The following is a 23036-nucleotide window of genomic DNA, read 5'->3' as shown; positions in this document are numbered from 1 at the left end:
GGAAGAAGCCTCACAGCCTAGGTACTTCCTCAGAAGTACCCCTAAGTCAGCAGTAACTGCTTTTCCCACTTTTGCATGCACCTACATTTAATGAGTTAACATTTGCACCAACTCTATTAATAGTCAAAGAAAATAATTTTTTCCTTATCTGGTCCCTATTTGTTGTGTTTCTTAAAAGATATCTTTTGTAGCTAAATATTAACCATAATGGCAGGTTCATAGTGAAAAGAATCTTTATAACTTTCTTTTGGATAGCCTATGTTATGTCTTGGTTCTACCAAGAGATACTTCTTTCCATTGAGAACTGAACTTTTCTCTGTATTTCTTCCTTCCACAACAAAAGCTTCATAATTGCTTTTCTGAAATCATAATTCATTTGACTCACTAATATTTATATGCCTTGTGTTTTACACAGTGCATTGTATATATTATCTTGTTTAATTCTCACAATAACACTGTGAAGCAGGTTTTAATACTATTTAAGATGAGGAAACAGATTGAGATGTTACTTTTCAAGGATTAAAAGTTAATAGGTGATTCACCTTGATTTAAATTCCAGTGTTCTGATTCCACAGAATATGTTCTTTTTACTTAAACTCACTGACTTTTGTAAAATGTTTTATTCTTATTACTTTATTACTATGTGCTGAGTGTTAATGTTGAACAATTATTGTTTTTTTTAAAGGAAGAAAAACCAGTGCATCTGTGCCTATATATTTAGGATGTTACATCTTTCTTTACAGTCTTCCCAAGGACTCTTTGTTGAAGAAACTTCTGAAGAAGGAAATTCTGTACCTGTCTCACAGAGGTAAGATTAAATATTATCGTGGGTCTGAATTCTCCTCTGATAGCACCAGAATAAAAGATCGCCACATGAATGAGACTGTATAGGAACAGCTTTCCCAGGGAACTTTTAGCTCTTTTATACACACAGTCAAAGAGAAATTGTTATCTTCCAGTTCTCAAATATGCATCTCACAGAGGCCTAGTTTATTAGGGTGGAAGAGATCTTAGAAGTTTACTTGTCTAACACAACTGTCTTGGCACAAATTCCATCTACACTATTCCTGAAAAGTGGTCACATCCTGCTACTGTTTTAATGACACTTGCTTCCTATGCCAATAACAAGGCTTTAGAATGATTTCTTTACGGTCCTTGTCCTTTCTCCCTTTGTTCCTTATGCTTATGCTTATTTTATCCACATATCCAAACCATATGCATCTTTTTAAAAGTCTTAAGATTTACATCCTCTTTGAAGCATTTATATTATTCAGGCCACACAGAATCTGTATCACCCTCACTCCATATCCAGTGTCACTTTTAGTATGATTTTATCTCATCTTTCCTTAAATGGCTGTGTTTGTATTACCTTCTCAGTTATTCTTGCTGGATGGATTGATTGGGGTTACCTTCTTAAATCTTCCTACTTTAATAATATGTAAAGGTTGATTTCATGCAAAGATGGGCTCAGTAAAGGACAGAAATGGTATGGACCTAACAGAAGCAGAAGATATTAAGAAGAGGTGGCAAGAATATGCAAAATAATTGTACAAAAAAGATCTTCATGACCCAGATAATCACGAAGGTGTGATCATTCACACTCATCTAGAGCTAGACATCCTGGAATGTGAAGTCAGGTGGACCTTAGGAAGCATCACTACGAACAAAGCTGGTGGAGGTAATGGAATTCCAGTTGAGCTATTTCAAATCCTAAAAGATGATGCTGTGAAAGTGCTGCACTCAGTATGCCATCTAATTTGGAAAACTCAGCAGTGGCCACAGGACTGGAAAAGGTCAGCTTTCGTTCCAATCCCAAAGAAGGGCAGTGCTCAAACTACCGTACAATTGTACTCATCTTACATGCTAGCAAAGTAATGCTCAAAATTCTCCAAGCCAGGCTTCAGCAATACGTGAACCGTGAACTTCCAGATATTCAAGCTGGTTTTGGAAAAGGCAGAGGAGCCAGAGATCAAATTGCCAACATCCACTGGATCACAGAAAAAGCAAGAGAGTTCCAGAAAAACGTCTATTTCTGCTTTACTGACTATGCCAAAACCTTTGACTGTGTGGATCACAACAAACTGTGGAAAATTCTGAAAGAGATGGGAATACCAGACCACCTGACCTGCCTCTTGAGAAACCTGTATGCAGGTCCGGAAGCAACAGTTAGAACTGGACATGGAACAACAGACTGGTTCCAAATAGGAAAAGGAGTACGTCAAGGCTGTAAATTGTCACTGTGCTTATTTAACTTAATATGCAGAGTACATCATGAGAAACGCTGGGCTGGATGAAGCACACGCTGGAATCAGGATTGCTGGGAGAAATATCAATAACCTCAGATATGCAGATAACACCACCCTTAAGCAGAAAGTGAAGAAGAACTAAAGAGCCTCTTGATGAAAGTGAAAGAGGAGAGTGAAAAAGTTGGCTTAAAGGTCAGCGTTCAGAAAACGAAGATCATGGCATCCGGTCTCATCACTTCATGGCAAATAGATGGGAAAACAGTGGCTGACTTTATTTTTTGGGCTCCAAAATCACTGCGGATGGTGATTGGAGCTATGAAATTAAAAGACGCTTGCTCCTTGAAAGGAAAATTATGACCAACTTAGACAGCATATTAAAAAGCAGAGACATTACTTTGCCAACAAAGGTCCATCTAGTCAAGGCTGTGGTATTTCCAGTAGTCATGTATGGATGTGAGAGTTGGACTGTAAAGAAAGCTGAGCACCGAAGAATTGACACTTTTGAACTGTGGTGTTAGAGCAGACTCTTGAGAGTCCCTTGGACTGCAAGGAGATCCAACCAGTCCATTCTAAAGGAGATCAGTCCTGGGTGTTCATTGGAGGGACTGATGTTGAAGCTGAAACTCCAATACTTGGCCACTTGATGTGGAGAGCTGACTCATCGGAAAAGACCCTGATGCTGGGAAAGATTGAGGGCAGGAGGAGAAGGGACAACGGAGGATGAGATGGTTGGATGGCATCACCGGCACGATGGACATGGGTTTGGGTAGACTCCGAGAGTTGGTGATGGACAGGGAGGCCTGGCGTGCTGTGGTTCATGGGGTCACAGAGTCGGACACGACTGAGCGACTGAACTAAACTGAACTGAAAGGTTGATTGGTTATAAACTGCATTAATTAGATCAGACATCCAGTTACTTTTCTCTTTTATCATTGACCTTTGGGGATTATTCAAGAGCTTAATTTTGTGTTAACTGACTGTCATCTCCCAAACAGAAGTTGAGGCCCAATTGTCATTTGCTGTTACTTAAGTTGATGTTCTTAGGCTTTTGGTTAAGTTAATAGTACTGGGTGTTTTCTTTCTGAGCTAAAGAATGTGACTTTGGTTTGATTCTCCTGCTGTTAAGACAGTTTTGGAAGTGGTTTTAGCTGGAGTAGCCTTCTGCTTCCTGCAGGCCTCTCTGCTTTGTTGTGGTGAGCCTTCTGCAGAGCAGATGTAGGTTTTAATAAATGATTATACGCTTTGTCACCAGGAGAGAGTTGGAATTGCAGGCAATGTGGTTTGACTTCAAATTGATTAACCCATTTAATAAATGTCAGCAAATTGTTTTGTGATGGACCCTTTGAAAAGAGCTCTAATATTACATGCAGAATAAACTGTATCTTGCTTAGGTTTATAACAAATGCTCTGAGATGTTTTATTTAGAGGGAGAAATCACTTGTGGTTTCTTATCAGGATTTAGTTATTTATCATGAATCAGTGGTGGTTATTCTCTCCTCTCTGTGGTTCTTGGTTGATGTGAGGATTTATGTTTTTAAGCATTCTCTTGCATGCTTGATTAAACTAATTGTAAAGCTCTGTGAAGCATGAGGGGGCTAGCTCAGTTGCTCAGATCTCTCAGCCATGTGCTCCTATGTCAGGAAAAGATTGCGCTCCATGAGCAGTCAGGGTAAACCAGAAGATTGGATGAGGGTAGCCTTTCATAATTATGTTTTCCTCAAAAGAGATACTTAACTTGGTTGGACAGATTTTTGCTGTAGGCAGTTTGGAATTGTATCTTATTTTTGTTGCTTGTAGAGCCACATCTTGAGATAAATAGGAAATTAAACTGCAAGGTGAGGGAAAAGCTATTGTGTCAGAAGAATCTTCATATCTTCTCTTATGAGTTTACAAAACCCTAGCTTTCAGAAGCCTGAGATGGAGACTGTAAAGCAATTTTGACATCCTTATATTGGAGTAGACTTTTTTTTTTGGTCTTCTGTGGTTCCATGGAGAGTCCTTACCCTTCACCCTTCCTTTGTGAAGACTCCAAAAGGGGATTCTTTTCATTCAGTGATTTCCCTGAAACCAAAGTTGTAAGCATATTCATTTTCCTTATTTTGGACTTGGGAGTTTTCACTGCTGATTCCTTGCTTCCCTGTTGAGCTTTTGTGGTATTGGACAGCAGGTATCAGATTACCTGTGGCTTTGTGAAAGACTAACCATTGCTTTTGGTCCTGTGTTCTGATTTATTTTACTGGGGATTCAATAGGGTTTGATTCTTTTTTCAGTGTTGCTGCTTTGACCAGTAAGAGAAGCTCAGCCTTTATGCCAAAGAGTTCTGCAGAGGAAATCACCGTGTGTCCTGGTAAGTACCCCACTGTATTTTTACTAGTTTCTGGTCCCTACCTTTTTGTGTCTATTAATTTTTCTGACTTTTCCAACCCACTCTTAGGAGGTTTATGTGTGATTGATGTGTGTATGTGTTCATACAACACATATATATACATAACACTTTTTTTGATGGGCATTGGTTCTGCATCTCACCTTTTCTCTTCTTAGAGATAGTTTGAAATTAATATGGCTCTTTTGTTTGCTTATTTACTTACTGGTGTCATCAGAGATGGCAGCAAAGCCTTTGGAGCATTTAACTCTACATTCAGAGCCAAGAGGACTTTATGGTTTGGTTTATGGGTTCTCAAAGTGGGTTGTCCTCAAATTTGCCTGTCACTAAGCAGTTTTTTCCCCCAAGACTTTTACTGGTTAGTTTTACATTGCCATTCATGGAGTCTATTGCATAGGGAGTTCAGAAATTGAATTTTGTGCACAGTTCTGTCATTGACTTATTTTTAATCTCCAAATAGATACTTAACCTGGTTGAGTATTGTACTTTGCTTTTGTTAATAATAATGATGAAAATACCCATGTACTTTGTTTAAGGTTTGAGAAAATGTTAATTGAAAGTTGCTTCTGAAAAGGTTTTGATATACAAAATAATTTAAAATGAACTAAGATATCCATTATCTAAGTGAACTCTTGAGTTGAATCATTGTATCATATGAAGAATTATTTTGTGATATGAGTCACTACTTTATATTTCTAAAATTTGTTTTAGCTTATATATATATATGTATATTTGGCTTTTCTTAAAAGTGAGGGCTAATATATAACTTATCAGTAGCCTCATTCATATGAGTAACTCCCTCTTAATGTTTAAACTCTTTGGACAGTGAGAATTGGACAGATGTTACCTTAAGTCACATCTAAGGTTGCATATAACCTGTTGGAGTCAGAGAGACTAGTAGTTTTCTTATTTTGGTTTCTTTCAAGTTTTTTCCCATAGAGACTCATACTTAATTTACACATTAGTCTAGGAAAGTCCTGCCAAAGTTTAAACATTTGGCAGCATATTGTAAAAGTCTTTCTTTACTTATTTTTAAAGTTTAACTGTGTCATTTTTGTTGAAAGTGGTTTCTTTATTATTTGAAGTTTATGTGAATTATTGTCTAATGATGTCACTACCAAGTGCCATGATTTTGGCAGAAGCTCTCAGGAATATGGTGTTATTTTTGTGAAAAAAATGAAAATGCTCCCTCTCCATCTAGGCCTCTTGACCTATGTCATCCAGAGAGAAGCAGTAAGTTAAGGATGATGGCATGTGACATCACCCTGGGATCTTGCAGGAGGAACCTGCAAATATAATAATATTGAAATCCCTAATGAGAGGAAAGTTAATGAGGAAAAAGCATCACTGTGGTTATATAACTTTTGTGATCATGATTTGCTGTCATTAACCTGCTAATTAACTCCAACTGTTTGTTGATATAAGCCACTTCTAAATGAGTTAGGTAAAAGGTTTCCCTAACATTATTGTTCTTTTGCTAAGAAAGTATAACTACTTCTTCATGGAGCTAGACTGAGTCTCTATAATTTAGTGACTTAAAGACTTAAACATAAGACACCATAAAACTCCTAGAAGAGATCACAGACAAAGTATTCTCTGATATAAATTGTATCAATGCTTTCTTAGGTCAGCCCCCCAAGGCAATAGAAACAAAACCAAAAATAAACAAATGGGACCTAATAAGACTTACAAGCTCTTACATAGTAAAGGAAACCATAAACAAAGCAAAAGATAACCAAATGAGTGGGAGACAATATTTGCAAATGATACAACTGACAGGATTTAATTTTCAAAATAGACAAACAGTTCATATACCTCAACAACAAAAACAAACAGCCTAATCAAAAAATGGGCAGGAGACCTAAATAGACATTTCTCCAAAGAAGAGATATAGATGGCCAACATGAAAACATGCTCAACATTGCTAATTATTAGAGAAATGCAAATCAGAACTTCAGTGAGGTACCATTGGCCTCACACTGGTCAGAATGGCCATCATTAAAAAGTCTACAAATAACCAAATGCCGGAGAGGGTTCGGAGAAAAGGGAACCCTCCTACACTGGGAATGTAAGTTAGTACAACCATAATGGAAAACACTGGAGTTTTCTCAAAAAACTAAGAATTACCATATGATTCAGCAGTCCCATTCCTGGGCATATATCCAGACAAAACTATTGATGTAATTTTAAAAAATGCAGCACTGTTCATAACAGCGCTGTTTACAATAGCCAAGACATGGAAGCACCCTAAATGTCTATCAACAGATGGATAGAGAAAGAAGATGTGGTGTATGTGTGTACACACACACACACACACACACACACACTGGAATATTACTCAGCCATAAAAAAGAATGACATAATGCTATTTGCAACAACATGGATGAAAATAGAGATTATCATACTAAGTGACATCTGAGTTAGAAAGATAAATACTGTATGGTATCACTTATATGTGGATCTAAAATATGACACAAGTAAACCTACCTATGAAATAGAAACAGACTCACAGACCTAGAGAACAAACTTTTGGTTGCCAAGAGGGAGTGGGGGAGGGATGAGTAGGAGGCTTAGGTTAACAAATGCAAACTGTTATATACAGAATGGATAAAAAAATAAGGTTCTTCTGTATAACACATAGAACTGTATTTCATTTCCTGTGATAAACCATAATGGAAAAGAAGTAAAAAGACATGTATATATGTGTATAACTGAATCACTTTGCTGTGCAACAGAAATGAACACAACTGGTAAATCAACTATACTTCAATAAAAATAAAATACATAATTTAGAAGCTGTGTATAAAAATTTGTCCTAAATAAGTGAAACACAGATTAGTATAGTAGTCCATCTAACCTATTTTGTTTTGTCTCATATTGCTTATAGTTCCCAGGGTCTGATACTCAAATTATAACATCATCTTAGTGAAGAAGCAGGATTACAACATCATGCCCACATTGTGCATGATGCTCACATTATTTATTTCTATGAAGCTAATGTCCTCTTAATTTGTCACTATCATTGAATACATAGTTAAATGTTTCAGCCATTTACAGAAAGCTTAATGAAAGACTTTTATTGTTACAGTAGTACAAGCAGTGAGCAACTCTTTTATTTTCTACAGATTAAATATCATTTTTGAAAATGTCTCTCAGAAAAGCTTGATAGAGAAGATTTTGAAGTTTATACACTCTAAGTCTTTTTCCAACAAGGTGGTGAAATCTGTGTGTGTAACCAGTTCCAAAAAAATTATGATGCATTACAGTATGGTTAACACTAGAAATGTATATAATCATTCTTTGATGATTGAGAAGCTACCTCAGTACCTTTTAAGTATACTATTTGCCCAGCATTGGCTCCTCATTGTATTTGTGAAGCACAGAAATACAAGTTAGATGTATAGTGTGTATAGTGTAGATAACAGAAAACTTACTGGATTGTGTTCTCAGACAAATTTCCTTTCTGGACTCATTGTCATCTTTTGAAATGTTGTTTCTGTTCTTATATCAAGTGATAGATGTCTAGACCAGAGGTTGACAAACTTTCTATTAAGTTGGTATAAATATAATTGCGGTTTAGGACTGTGAATTTTAAATCATTATCACTAGGCTCAAACACATCTTTATTAATCAAAATAGGAACTGATACAATCAACATATTTTGCCAACTAGAAATAAGTTTGTTTATTCCTGTAGTATAAAAATCTGTGTTTTGGAATTCAGTGAACTCTTAGAAAGCATTTTCTGCCTCCTGCTGGTTGTGGAAGCACTTTCTCTGCAAAAAGGTATCGATCAAGATGGTTGAAGAAGTGGTAGTCGTTGGCGAAAAAAAAATCAGGTGAATATAGATGAGGCAAAACTTTGTACCCCAATTTGGTCAACTTTTGAAGCATTGGTTGTGCAATGTGCAGTTGGGCGTTGTACAGAGGAATTAGGCCCTTTCTTTTGACCAATGCTGGCTGTGGCCATTGCTGTTTTTGGTGCATCTCATTGATTTGCTGAGCATACTTCTCAGATGTAATGGTTTGGCTGGGATTCAGAAAGTTGTAGTGAATCAGGCAGCAGACCTCCAAGCAGTGATCATGACCTTTATTGGTGCAGGTTTGGGTTAGGGAAGTGCTTTGGATCTTCTCCGTCCAGCCTCTGAGCTGGTTGTCTCAGTTGTCATATAAAATCCGCTTTTGGTCATCACATGTCACAAGCTGATCTAGAAAATGGTTCATTTTTGTTGCATAGAATAAGAGAAGACGACACTTCAAGATGACGATTATTTTGACTTGTGGTCAGCTCAAGGGGCACTCTCTGAGTTTTTTCACCTTTCCAATTAGCAACCTCTTGTGGAGTTGTAAGAGGATCAGCTTCAGTGATTGCTCTCAGTTGGTCATTGTCAACTTCTGTTGGCTGGCCACTGTGCTTGTCTCTAGGGCTCTTGTATTCTTCACGAAGCTTCTTGAACAGCCACTGCACTCTACGTTCATTAGCAGTTCCTGGACCAAGTGTGTTGCTGATGTTGCAAGTTGTCTCTGCTGCTTTACAATCCATTTTGAACTTGAATAAGAAAATTGCTCAAATTTGCTTTTTGTCTAACATCATTTCCCTAGTCTAAAATAAATATAAACAGCAAGTAATAAGTCATTAGCAAAAAAACATAAAATGAGAAATGCACATTAAAATGATGTATAACATAACTGCATTTATTTAAGAATGTATTCTAATATCAAACAGCAAATTTCAACAGTACAAAACCAAAATTACTTTTGTACCAACCGAATATAAAAAGACTAAATAATAAGTATTTTAGGCTTTGTGGGCCATACAAAGTACTTGAAATTACTCTGCTATTTTAACTTGAAAGCAATCATAGACAGTGTAAAGAAGAATGAATGTGGCTGTGTCCCATTAAAACTTTATTTTCAAAAACAGGCAACTGGCTCTACTTGACCTATGAACTAGTTGCAGACCCCTGAACCAGAGCATGAGGGGTCCCCATCTTACTGGGTTGGCCAAAAAGTTCCTTCAGTTTTTAAAGTAAAAATACACATTTTTTATTTTTACCAAGAACTTTATAGAACAGTGTATTCATTGTTTTGTTCCACTACCTTCTGCCATTTTCCAGGCAACTTCATAATTCCATTTTCCCAAAACTTTTTATTTTTTTTAAGCAAAGAACTGTTCCAGGTGCCTTTTACAGTCTTCCAGGGAAAGGAAGTTTTTTTCCATCAAGAGAATTTTGTAGAGACCAAAATAAACATACATCTGAAGATACAACTTTTGGTGAATACAGCAGAATGAACTTCCTAGCCAGGATATAGCAGTTTTTGCCTGGTCATCAAAGAAACATGCATCATGCATTATCTTGATGGAAGATGATGTATTTTCTTTTGACTAATTCTGGACCTTTTTCATTGAGTGCTGCTTTCAGTTGGTCTAATTGGAAGTAGTACTTGTTGGAATTAATCCCTTAGCTTTCCAGAAGGACCTTGTAATAGAGGGCTCCCTTCCAATCCCATTATATATACAGCATCACCTTCATTGGATGATTAGCCTTTGGTGTCGTTGGTGATGGTTTTTCTCACTTGCCTCATGATCTATTCCATTCCACATCATTGTACAGTATGTACTTTTCACTGCCCGTCACAACTTGCTTTAAAAAACATCATGTTTTCGTTACATTTAAGTAAAGAATTGCACGTGGAAGTATGGTCAGGAATGTTTTTTCTGCTTAATTTACGTGGCACCCAGACATCAAAGCTATTAACATAACCAAACTGGTGCAAATTTTTTTCAACACTTGATTTGGATATTATGAGTGTGTCGGCTTCCTCCTATGTGGTTAATGTTAATTATTCTCAGTTAATGTCTTGATTTGATTGCTGTCAACTTTAACTGGTTGATCTGACTGTGGAACATTGTCCAGTGAGAAATCATCTGCACAACATTTTGCAAACCGCTTTTGACACATTCGATCAGTCACAGCACCTTCACCATATACTGCACAAATCTTTTTTTGTTTCAGGTGCATTTTTACCTTTCTTGAAATAATAAAGCATGATATGCTGGTAATGTTTTTTTTCTTCCATCTACAATACTAAAATGTCTACACAAAACCCACCAGTTTTGATAGGTTTTTAAAAAATGCATACTGACATAACAGCTGTCAGAATACAATCTAATAAAATTGTTTGAAATGAAGTTAAAGACAACCAAGTGCTAGTAGAGCCATTGTATAGAAAAAAAAAAAAAAAAAACGAAACCTTTTGGCCAACCCAGAACTTGTTATTGCTAGTGGCCTGTACAGTACCTGGAACTTCTTTCATAAACATGTGTTGCATTAATGTTGAATTAATAGATGCTGCTTAAAGAATAATTAAAGGAAGGCATATCTTTGAGAATGTATTTATATTTCTGCTCCCAATTTTTATATCTTCTCTAATCATCCCTTTAGCCTCAGAAATAGCATTGGCAATGTTTCGTTTTAAATATGTAAATATACTTTAAAGCCAGAACTCTGCTGGAAAAGAAGCCAAATGGTTTAACACATGAATGGATAAACAAATTGTGATATATCCATACAGTGGAATACTATTAAGCAATAAAAAGGAATGAACTACTGATATATGTAACAGCATGAATGCTTCTCAAACACATGCTAGAAGAAAGAAATCAGACACAGAACATGACACGCTGTGTTATTTCATTTATATGACTTTCTAGAAAAGGCAAAACTGTAGGAACATAAAGTAGATTGATCATTGCAAGGAGTCAAGGGGAGGATTGACTGCAGAGGGGTACATAAGAACTTTTGAGGGTGCTTGAAATGTATCTTGATTGTGGTTATGTGATATAAATGATGCCATGTATACATTGTATGCATTTGTCAAATATAAATGATTGTAATTATGTGATATAAAGATGTCGTGTATACATTGTATGCATTTGTCAAAACTTACTGTACACTGAAAATTGATGAATTCTGTTGTATATAAGTTATGCTTCAGTAAAGTTCTTTTTTTAAAAATGGAGATCAGCATTAAAAATTTAAAAAAAAATTTTCTTTAGTTTTGACTGTGCTGGGTCTTCGTTGCTGTGTGGGCTTTTTCTCTACTGTGGTGAGTGGGGGCTACTCTCTAGTTGTGATGTGTAGGTTTCTCATTGCTCTGGCTGCTCTTGCGGAGCACGGGATCAATAGAGTGCAGGGCTTCAGCAGCTGTGGTATGTGGGCTCAGTAGCTGCCGCTCCAGGGCTCTAGAGCACAGGCTCTACAATTGTGGCACATGGACTTAGTTGTTCCGTGGTGTGTGGAATCTTCCCAGACCAGAGATCCAACCCATGTCTGCTGCTTTATCATCTGGATTCTTTACTGCTGAGCCAGCAAGGAAGCCCTCAGTAAAGTTTTAAGAAGAAACAAGCTTGATTTATATTGCTACTGCAGTGTTATCATACTCTAAGCTTAAGGAAATAAGTGTTTTCTTTTAACTATGAAAATACAAAATGAAAATTAATGAAGTTTTGATTTTTTAAATTGCAGAGACACAACTAAGTTCTCCTGAAACATTTGACCTTGAAAAAGAAGGCTTTCCAGATGGCAGAGAGACCCTGGATGAAGTAAGAATAATGGCAGATAAGGAGGTGAATATTACTTTTAATTTTTCTCAGTGTTTTCTTTCTACTGGTCATCCTCTCTCTGATGCAATATTGACCTTGGATGAAGAGATTTAAGTGACAGTGGGTTAGGTTTTTATCTTAGATTCTTAAAAGTGAGTTCAGTACTATTTCTAAATATAACAGTAGTTCCATTTCTTCAGTATTTTAATATGCTTTATCATGTCTAGTACAGATGGGGAAATGGAGATTTAGGATGTTTGAGTAATGTCTACCTACAAAAAATAGTCACAACCTAGAAGGTGAGACTTATGTTTTATTTGGGGGGAATTCTTGGGGGAGGGGGGCGTCAGGTTATATAGAAGCTCTTAACAAGGAGCAGGTAGTCTAAACATCAAAAGATTATTGTTAATGAAGGAAAACCAAATAACTCAAGTTAAGGAATTTAATGCTTTTCTATATATGGGAAGATGCCAGAATCTGGACTTACTGAAATCATTCCTTTCATATGCATCTCAGCTGTCTGGGGCCAGTGCTCATAATGGGGAGTGGTTGATGGCTCCTGATAGCAGGCATTGTTCTTCCTGGACTCAGAAATTCACATTTGGAGGGCCAGAATCCCTGATGGCTATGACATTCTTGTTTGATGTGACAGGAAATACTCCATTTCATAGTAATTTGCTCAAGTTCAAACTGCTAATAATGATAGTACCAGAATTTGAACATAGATTTGTCTCCAAAGTCCTGGAGCATTTTCCATTATATAAGTAACAGAGATGAACAGTCTTGGAGAAAGTTGCTACCTTTATATTAGGACCTAACTTTCAGCCCTGATTTTGAGATGTGATCAGAAATGCAAAATCTGGATAGCAGCATGATAAAATAAGTCAGTCTGTGTTTGTACTAGTACCTTTCCTAAGTTCACACATCTGACATTAACCGTAAGGCTGATTGACACAAGTTCATACACCTGATTAAGATTCAGTGCATATTTTTTCATGTTGTGTCTGACAAAATAATTTAAATATCAATAACTCTTTTAAAGAATTCAGACCTTTAAAATATATTGTAAAAAGTAGCCTGAAACTTAAACTAGTGTTTTTGAAAATAAGTTTTTTGGTTATACATGTGCATACCCTTTTATTCTGAGCAATTCTCTTATTCTGAACTTCATTCCCTTATTCCTTTTTATACTCTACATTTTTTTGAAAACAATTTTTGCCTTAGAAGTTATTAATAGATTCCCTTCCTAGTTTCTGTACTGCAGGTAACTGAGTGGAAATCCTGCTTTCATGACTTGTGCACGCTGTTTGGTTCCCTGGAACCTGATCTATCACAACTGACAGACAGAGATTCCCTCATGCCTGTGGTGTTAGTTTCCTAACACCTTTTGGTGAGGAGCTCCCTGTTTAAGAGCTGCTGAAGACAGATCCTGCTACATAGTGTCAAAATGGCCTCAGGTTCTTTTCCTAGGGAGAAACTATAACCTTCTCAATAGTGATGGGGGAACAGAGTGTTGTTAAAACATAGTTATCCTAACATGCAGGAGAAGCTCTGCAAGCCTTTAGCTAATCAAGGCTGATTTCTTACTTTGCATCCATGACTGTGGAGGTAACAGTCTTTGGGACAAAGAGCAAGAACCCTATTTAAAAGTTATGTATGAAAAAAAAAAAAAAGTTATGTATGTCTGCAGCACTACACATCAAGTAGATGGAATTATATGGTCTTTTTTACATGTAATGTCCTCTTTTTGGTGTTGCTATTTGCAACAATTATTGCAATCTGTGGATGCTCTAAATAGTCTTAGAAGTTAACATTAAAAGAAGTCGGAGATGCTGTAGTTTTGAAGTTATTGCACAATCACTAGTTACAAGTAACTTACTAGAAAGATAGAATCTGGGCATTTTATGTGTACAATGATAGTATTACAAAGGGTGTGAACTCTTGCCCTTGGAATCTGTGTATAGGGTCATTTACCCCAAAATTTCTTGTTTATTGTGCGAGGAGCTTGAGTATTGGAACTAGAAGACATGACTTTGAATTCCAACTCTATCACCTTGGTCAGATTAATTCCTTTGTTCACTTATTTGGCAGATATTATAGTTTGTGTACTGTGTGCCAGTCACTGTTTTGGAGTCGTGAGATATAGGTAAATAAAAAAACAACTCCTGCCCTCAAAGGGACACATAAACAGATAATTATAATGTGGTTTGACAAATGTAATGTTAGAAAAATGCCTGAGACATTAGGGGAGGGCATTAGAGGAATGCCCTAATGGAGAGGAATGCTTTTCTGAATTTCAGTTCTTCATTTATAAAATGTAGACAGAAGTAGCCTATATTATTGGGTTGCTCTGATGATGAAATTAGATAAAGAATATGAAACATAGCAGGGATTTGGCACAAGTTAAAGTATGCATGTGGAACTGCTTTATAATACATTGTGGCTGCTCAGTGATATTAGCTTACTTATGACACAGAATTGCTTGACAGTGTTTGAAGTATTTGGAATACCCTTGCCAGAACTGTAGTCCCTCTTGATTTGATTTCCTGCAGTGGTAAGATTCTTTTGGAAATAATATTTTTGGAATATCTTGTTTCAGTGGGGGTCTCAGATATTCATACTCAGAAGTCTGTTAACTGTAGGCTTTATTCAGACTCAGATACAGTTGACCCTTAAACAACAAGGGGGTTAGGGGTGCTGACTTTTCGTGCAGTTGAAACCTGTGTATAACTTATAGTGGGCCCTTGGTGTCTGTGGTTTCTCCCTAACACAGCCAACTGCAGTCATTTAGAACTGTAGTATTTACTGTTGAAAATATTTGTATATTAGTGAACCTGCACAGCTGTAGTCAGTTTAGTCAGTTGGTTAAGTAAACTGTATTAAATAGACTGTGTCTAAGATAAAAGGGGAGATAAACACTTTCCTAAACTATTCATAAATCTTACAGGGAATGGGTAAGGGAGTTGGTGACTGTAGGACATATTCTCATTTTCATTGGATCCATTTCTTGAGATGCAGTTTCTTTTCAGGCCATCCTTTAAGAGATCATGATTTGGTATACAAATACCTGTTTTGAGAAAATACACATATAGTATTTTAAAAGTAGAAGCAGCTCTGCAGAGACCCAGTCCCTGATTGCATAGTCCTCACAAAAGCTTCTTGGCTTGTATTTTTTTTCCTCTTGAGGCTCCTCCATTGTAGCTAATATTTAAATAGACATTTTTAATGGTGCTGGGAAGAAAACTTAGGTAAACATAAAAATGTTTAGAAACCTTCTGGATTGCCTATGAATGTGATTGGAAGTGGTCTGTATTCACAATAAAACAATAATAGATCAGCTTCTCCCTCTTGAGTACTATAATAATAGTTGAAGGTACCTTCTCTGCATTGTATAGAGCTGATGATGGAATACAAAGAAGTATAGTACTGGATGTGAATACAAGTAGCATTCATGTCATATAACTTCTATGCGCGTATGTGTTAGTCGCTTAGTCGTGTCCGACATCTTGTAACTCCATGGGCTGCAGCCCACCAGGCTCCTCTATCCATGGAATTCTCCAGGCAAGAATACTGGAGTGGGTTGCCATTTCCTTCTCCAGTTTCTATGCTTAGTGAACTTTAGAATGCCGAGTAACTGCTTAACTGCCACTAACTTTCAAGACTATTTGCAAATTATAGGATATATTGATTTTTCTTCCTTCTGCTCAAATGGCTTTGCACTTACAGGACAACTTTTCCTTTTACAAAGGAACCTGTGTTTGTGAGAATCTCAGTGACTAAGATTGAAATAAAAAACACCTAGAACTTTTAGACCCACTTGACTTACCCCACATGCTAGAGAAGAATAATTTTAGAACCAGAGTGTCTCCCAATACCTGGCAGAGTCAGCCTCCAGAAACAAAGTGGGTGAGGAGTGCTGTTTGTTTTTGTCATACTGTGGTGAAATACTGAGAGTTTGGATGCCACCATGGGTTTGAGTCTACATTGTCCACTTAGTCATTTTGTGATCAGCAGATTACTTTGCCTTTTCAAGCCTTAATTTCCTCTTGTATAATACTGGAGCAAGTGATACCTCTGACAATTAGGTTGTTGTGAGGTATGGATATGGAAAATGCTTGGCCAAGCCTGACATAGTACAGAAACTCAACCACTCTTGGTTTCTTTCTTATCTTTCTTCTCCCTACCCCCCATCTTTTTTTCCTCCCCTTTCTAAGTAAAGAGCAGGTATGTGTTGAAAATAACATTTTCTGACGGTTGTAGAAATTGTTTTACTTGGTATTTATTTAGATTGCCTGTTTCCCTCTCTGCTGGGTTAGATTCACAGGTGGTAAATTTTAGGGATGGCCTAAACTTAGAGACTAAAAAGAAAAAAACAAAAAAAACCAGTTTTCTCAGAGCTCAAATTATCTATCCACTGCAGTTTTGGTCTCATTTTGTTCTTGTATCAGAAAAGGGTTTATTTTGTTTCCTATAGTAAAGCATAATGACGGCCTAGTTGCTCCTGGCTTTTAAATGGAAGCAGTGGCTATGCAGGATAGTTTCACATTGATTGGATAGGACATGCTGTCCTTTGAAGCAAGTGTTAGGCAGTAGTGCTGCAGTGCTCACGCATACTGTTGAATTAATCACTGCAGAGTTCTTGGCTCTGACCTGTAAAGGTAAAATAAAACTGCCTCTGAGAGATACTGGGAACTGTAGCAAAAATGATGACTACAAAACACTGAAAAGGGAGTAAAAATGGCTTTGTCAGAATTGTTTTAATGATTGCCTTCAGGCCTTCTTAAATGTTTGGGTCTTAGTTGTGTTTCCTTTTTCAACCCAAAAGAAACAAAGAAAACGTTAAGAGGTGGTTTGTCTTACTGGTATAAGCTGAGGCCTAGATTCTTAACTTAAATTTTAGTTGTGTTGCTTGAGCTCTTCTTTTTCCCTCACTCCTGATGTCCGAAGTTACTTATAATGATTCCAGTTCTTTTTGTGTGTTTGTGGAATTAATTCTTTCTTTTTCTTTCAGTTTCATTGAGATATGATTAATATATAGTGCCGTTTTGGAGAAGGAAATGGCAACCCACCCCAACATTCTTGCCTAGAGGATCCTGTGGACAGAGGAGCCTGGTGGGCTGCTGTCCATAGGGTTGCACAGAGTCAGACACGACTGAAGCGACTTAGCATGCATGCATGCATTAGAGAAGGAAATGGCAGCCCACTCCAGTATTCTTGCCTGGAGAATCCCAGGGACGGAGGAGCCTGGTGTGCTGCTGTCTATGGGGTCACACAGAGTTGGACACAACTGAAGCGACTTAGCAGGAGCAGCATAGCGCCGTTTAAGGAGTACAGTATAATGATTTAACTTACATGCATAGTTAAATGATTATCACAGTAAGTTTAGTGAACACCTGTAATCTCATATAGATATAAAATTAAAGAGTTAGAAAATTTTTTTCCTTGTGATGAGAACTCTTAGGACTTACTATAATAACTTTCTAATATATAACATACAGCAGTGTTAATTATTACATTGTAAATTACACCCTAAATACTTATTTATCTTACAGTTAGGAGTTTATACCTTTTGAGTGCCTTCATAATTCTTTTGTGAGATTGAATAACTGTCTTTAAGATGCTGTTGCTAATACAAATTGAAACATAGTGTACTGACTTAACGAGGACAGTGCCTTGCAGTGGGTTAGAGAGAAATGCTGTCAGATTTTGGAGCCCAGTAATCCCTGCTTTGAATTTCATCTCTGCCACTTATTTGTTCTGTAACTTTGGGCAAGTTGCTTTATTGTTTTAGATAATACTTTCCTCAAGTGTAAAAAGAATGTAGTAATCTTTGCAAGATTACCATGAGGTTTAAATGAGCATTATTACATGCAGAATGCTTAGCACACAGTAGGCAGACACTGAATGAGTATTAACTATGTTAGTGTATCTCCCAATCTACTGTCCAGAATTTGGCAAAATGATTGGTGTCATGGAAAGTAAGTAAAATACAGGATGGAGCCTCTTGCAGTTCTTTTTGGGAAAAGATACTTTGTAAAGCTAATACACTTGCTATTTGTCATGTTCTTTAGGTTCTTCAAGTTGATAACAAGAAAGATGCTGAGAAGGAAATATCTACTTCTATCTTCTCATCTAGTGCCCAGGTATCCTGCCCACTCTGTGACCGAGGCTTCCCACCCACAAAGATTGAGCGACATGCCATGTATTGCAATGGGCTGATGGGGCAAGATACAGGTAAAGCCACTCTTTTCTTTGACTATGTGGTGGTTTTGTAGTCCTGTACAGTACAGTGCAACAGTATTTGCACTTAAATCTTTACTATTTAGGTTGTTGATTTTTTCTATTTAGCTAAGTCTCTAGTGCTTTTGACATTCTTTACTACATTGGCTGGCATGCTATTTTGTTGCACATACCTCAGAACAAGGGGATGGAAAAAATCTTTCATCTTTTAATGTTTCAAATTTATTCTTTGCTTTAGGCAGGCCATTTTACTTTAGGCAGGCCAAAGATCAGTGTGATCCCATGGACCTTGCATTTCACATTGTATACAAATACTGAAACTCCTATGAAACTTGAGGAAATAAGTTCTAGAGTTGCCTGTTTTTCATTCAGAATAAGTCTCTTGTCGGGGGGTTGTGTGTGTGTGTAAATTTTACCTAAAGACAGTTACAGCTGAAAAATATCCCTAGTTTCTATTCCTCTCCTATATGTCTCTGATGCATCACCCTGGAGCTTTTGATTATCTCTGAGAGTGCACCAGAGGCCTTGGTTTTGGTATAACATGAGATATTGGCCAAGAGAATCTGCTTGTTCATCACAGCCCTTGAAATACCACCCCTGATCTTGCCTTTCTAAACTCTAAATGTGATAGAATCTGCACAGCTCTTTGTGGTCTAAATATAATAGAATCTGCATACCTCTTTGTGGTCTAACATGTTGAATGTAACCATTCATCAGAAGATTAGAAATGTTGCAATATTTTTCTCAGTTCTACTTGGTTCCCATCACTTAGAGATGTTTAATCTGAAATTGTATAATTGTGAGGTATGGGAAAGAAAGACACATGTTATTTAACTTTTCTGATGTTATACACTTCTCATTAGTTAAATAAGGAAGTACCTAAACTTATAATTTAAATAAATTTGTTGATTTTTCTAATTATAAAGTAGTACCAGTTCATTTTTAGTACAAATAATAATAATGGCATACATTTATTGAGTACTTGAAATGAGTCAGGCACTATTTACATAAATGGGACCATGCCACATATAATTCTGTAGTTTGCTTTTTTTTTTATTTAGCAGTAAATTTAGATCTTTATATGTACAGATATAATTTTTACATAGTTGAGATCTGACTGTATGTAAAATTCTGTTTTTTCTACTTATAGCATTAAAGTTTTCCCATGTCACTAAAAGTTAGCTGTAAAAATATTTTTAATATTATATTAAAATATTTAACATAATATTCTGTAATCCAGAGTGCCTTCATTTACTTGTCGTATGTTTAGAATGCTTCATGTTGCCATGTTATACATATATGACACTGAGCTTTTTATGCCAAAAATTGTTGCTATATTTTGGGGGTTATTTTTTAAGGATATATTTTTAGTTTGGTTGCTAGTGAGAAAAAGATGGGCTCCACAGTCCAGTCAGTCTGAGACTGAGTCCTGCCTCTGTCACTTACTACTCTGTGACCCTATGCTAGTTTCTATTCATGCATCTGTCAACCAATAGAAATGACCTTATTTGGTTTTTATGAAGTTAAATAAGATATTTTAAGTAAAGTGTTCAGTACAGTGCTAGCACATAATAAGTGCTTAAGAACTTTGAGCTGCTGTTACTGTTCCCAGTAGTGGAATTACTAGGTCAGATATTTTGTCATGATTTTTAAGGGTTTTTATGAATAACACTGTAGTCTTTTAAATACACTGAAAGTTGAAGACCTAGATCTGGTCAACTTCCTTTAATTGAAGAGCACTGTAGGACTAGGATTTTAGATGCAGTTTTACTTTGATATAACTCTTTAGCTTGATTTTTAGTAGAGTGTTTTAGTGGCTAAAAGAATTCTAAGGCTGGACATTTGGTGACCAGAGAAGGGAGAGACTGTTTTGTCTATCTCACTAAACATGCTTACCCAACTGGTATTAGTTACTGAGTCAACACCTCACTCAGCACTGAGGTTCAGAAATAAACGAGTTTGAGAAACTGAATCCCCATTGAGCTCTAGGAATAGATGACCTTCTTCCAGTCATAGTTAAAAGGTAAAAAGTATAGAGTAGATTTTACTGACATCTCCTAGACAGACCACTGATAGTTTGTGCTTAAACAGGAAGCTTTGGTATTCATTTTTGTCAGATATCTTTCAGCTTTATGATACTTGCATTTGAGCTTGTTCTTCCTTATGGGGTGTGGTGGGGCAACTCACAACACCACCTTCTTGATTTAGGCTTGTTTCTGAGTTTTCTCAAACCTAATGCAGACTTATACCAGAATCAGATTATTCTCATTGAACTTGTTGAGAAGCTGACACCATCAGGTAGGCAAAGTAGACTGAGACTTGCATTGTTATCTGTTCAGAAAGTCTTTCAAGTTCTCGAATCCATTGGGCCAGTGATCCTGTGTGTTGCTGCTCAGTTGGATTTACACTCTGGGTCTTGAGGACTCTTTCAAACATTATAGATTTAAGTGTATTTTCCAATATAATTGGAAGCTCTTCTACTTTTGACACTGTATGTCTTGTAGCTCTGATCCAAATGTCTCAGACCTCCATCCAAAGATGTCTGCGGTATCCCAAATGACAGTCATACTTTTTCTTAAGGAAATTTGTTTTAAAAATTAGTTCCTTGGTGATCCAGTGGTTAAAAGACTCTGTGGTTCTGCAGCAGGGGGCACGGGCTTAATCCCTGGTCAGGGATCCTGCTTGTCACATGACACAGGCTCCCGGCCTCCCCAAAGAAAAAATCCAAAAGTATGGTGAGGACATGTTAGAATACTGCAAACTTCGTTTCAACACCAGCTTGTTTACCTAGAACCAGAAATTTGTTTTTTTTATACTACCTATTGCCTACCTACTTTAATTCATCCAAATACTTAATAGAAACACCTTTTTTTTTAAATGATGCTCAACCTTGTGTGGGTTACTAAAGAAGTTTAAGACAAGGTTTCTGCCACTAAGGAGCTTGTAGTGTCATTGGGGAGATAAGTGTTAACCTAAGAAATTAATTATAACATGGCACAAAGTGAATATTGTGTACCCTGACAGTAAGTGCACCAACAAAAAGGAGAGCTGCAGTGAATAGGGATGATATTGCCAGAGAAGGGTGGGCTTAGCCTCAACTGGATAGGTTTGGACAAACCCATAGGAAAGTAGGGGGCCCTTTATCCTCCTGTGGGTTCGATAAGGTAGGAAGCAAGGGAAACAGCCACTAAATAACAGCTTCCTCTTAATCTTCCTAGTAATGTTAGCTTACCTAAATTATCCTTTCTGGTGACATTATTTAGGCCTTACAGGAAAATTTGAAGCAGGGAGTCCTCACAAAAAATGTCCCTCTCTCTGCTTATTCCTCTGCTTTCCTGGGGACTGAGCTTGCGGCTCTGAGGTGGGGTAGGGGAAGTACATCAGATGAATTATGTGAAACATGTACTAGTGTGACTGGCATATAGTAGATCTTCAGTGAATTTGCTGTCATTTGGTTTCTCTACCAGCTTGCCTGTCCTGTCTTCCTTGTCATGTATTGTAGTGTTTGTTCTGGTTCCTCTTAGCCTTATGACTGAAGAGAAAGGGCTGTCCTCAGCCTAACATTTTAATCTTTGGTAAAAGGAAGCCTCTCTTACAATGGAGGGGAAAGAGTTTTAACATGACCTCAGGATGAGCGACCATTAGCCCAATGCCTAAGGGGATGCAATAAGAGAGGACTTTCTTTCCAGAGCTTAGGATCCAGCTTTCCCCTTCTTGTTTTTCTCTGAATCTGATCCTAGACATGCTTGGTTTGGCTGTGTAAAAGAAATAGTAATTAAAGTCATTTACATGAAGTGTCTACCATTTATGCCTGTTACCGTACAGCACAATAACAATTATGCATATCATTAAATATGTGTCTGATTAACTTTGCTGTAAGTTTTATTTGATTATAATTCTACACTCTGGTTGAGTTGGCTCAGTCTGCTCAGTTTGTTGCTCAATGACATGGCTGTCTATTCACAACTGTGGAAAAATTAAGAGAGTGTTCTTTAAAGGCACTGTTTGAGGAGAGACGATTTGCTAAATCAGTCTAAACTGTGACAGAAGCAGGTTGCCTTTACATTTGCTTTCTGGAGAATGTCTCCGAGATAATTTTTTCCTTTTTGTAATATTATTTATTTTATTTTTGGCTGTGCTGGGTCTTTGTTGCTGTGCAAGCTTTTCTCTAGTTGTAGAGTGCGGGGTCTACTCTAGTTATGGTGTGCAGGCTTTTCATTGCAGTGACTTTTCTTGTTGCAGAGCACGAGCTCTAGGGTATGCAGGTTTCAGTAGTTGTGGTACATGGGCTCAGTAATTGTGGCTCCAAGGCTCTAGAGCACAGGCTCAGTAGTTGTGGCATATGGGCTTAGTTGCACCCCACCATGTAGAATCTTCCTGAATCAGGGATTGAACCTGACTGTCCTGCATTGACAGGCAGATTTTTCTTTTACCACTGAGCCATCATTGGCTCGTTTTATTAAACATCTGGGAAGAAAAAAGGTATTCATTTGCTCACCCAATAAATACTTACTAAGTACCTACTATTAATACATGGCAGGTATAGTCAACAGAATATACAA

At 37.1% G+C, this 23036-nt stretch overlaps 1 protein-coding gene across 7 annotated transcripts in view; it reads left to right on the top strand.

Moving 5' to 3' along the window:
• The window catches only part of UIMC1 (ubiquitin interaction motif containing 1), a 120215-nt gene that overhangs the window by 65059 nt on the left and 32120 nt on the right, over positions 1-23036 (top strand). For all 7 annotated transcript variants that reach the window (XM_065918249.1, XM_065918251.1, XM_065918246.1 and 4 more), the window contains 4 exons: positions 744-808; positions 4517-4593; positions 12158-12258; positions 18306-18468. In XM_065918249.1, coding sequence (XP_065774321.1) covers positions 744-808; positions 4517-4593; positions 12158-12258; positions 18306-18468 — 406 coding nt within the window. The remainder of the gene's footprint in view (positions 1-743; positions 809-4516; positions 4594-12157; positions 12259-18305; positions 18469-23036) is intronic.

Source organism: Muntiacus reevesi, chromosome 1 (genome assembly GCF_963930625.1).
Source record: "Muntiacus reevesi chromosome 1, mMunRee1.1, whole genome shotgun sequence".
NCBI classification, from domain to species: Eukaryota; Metazoa; Chordata; class Mammalia; order Artiodactyla; family Cervidae; genus Muntiacus; species Muntiacus reevesi.
Note: the sequence above shows the minus strand (reverse complement) of the source record. Positions and strands in the feature narration are given on the sequence as shown.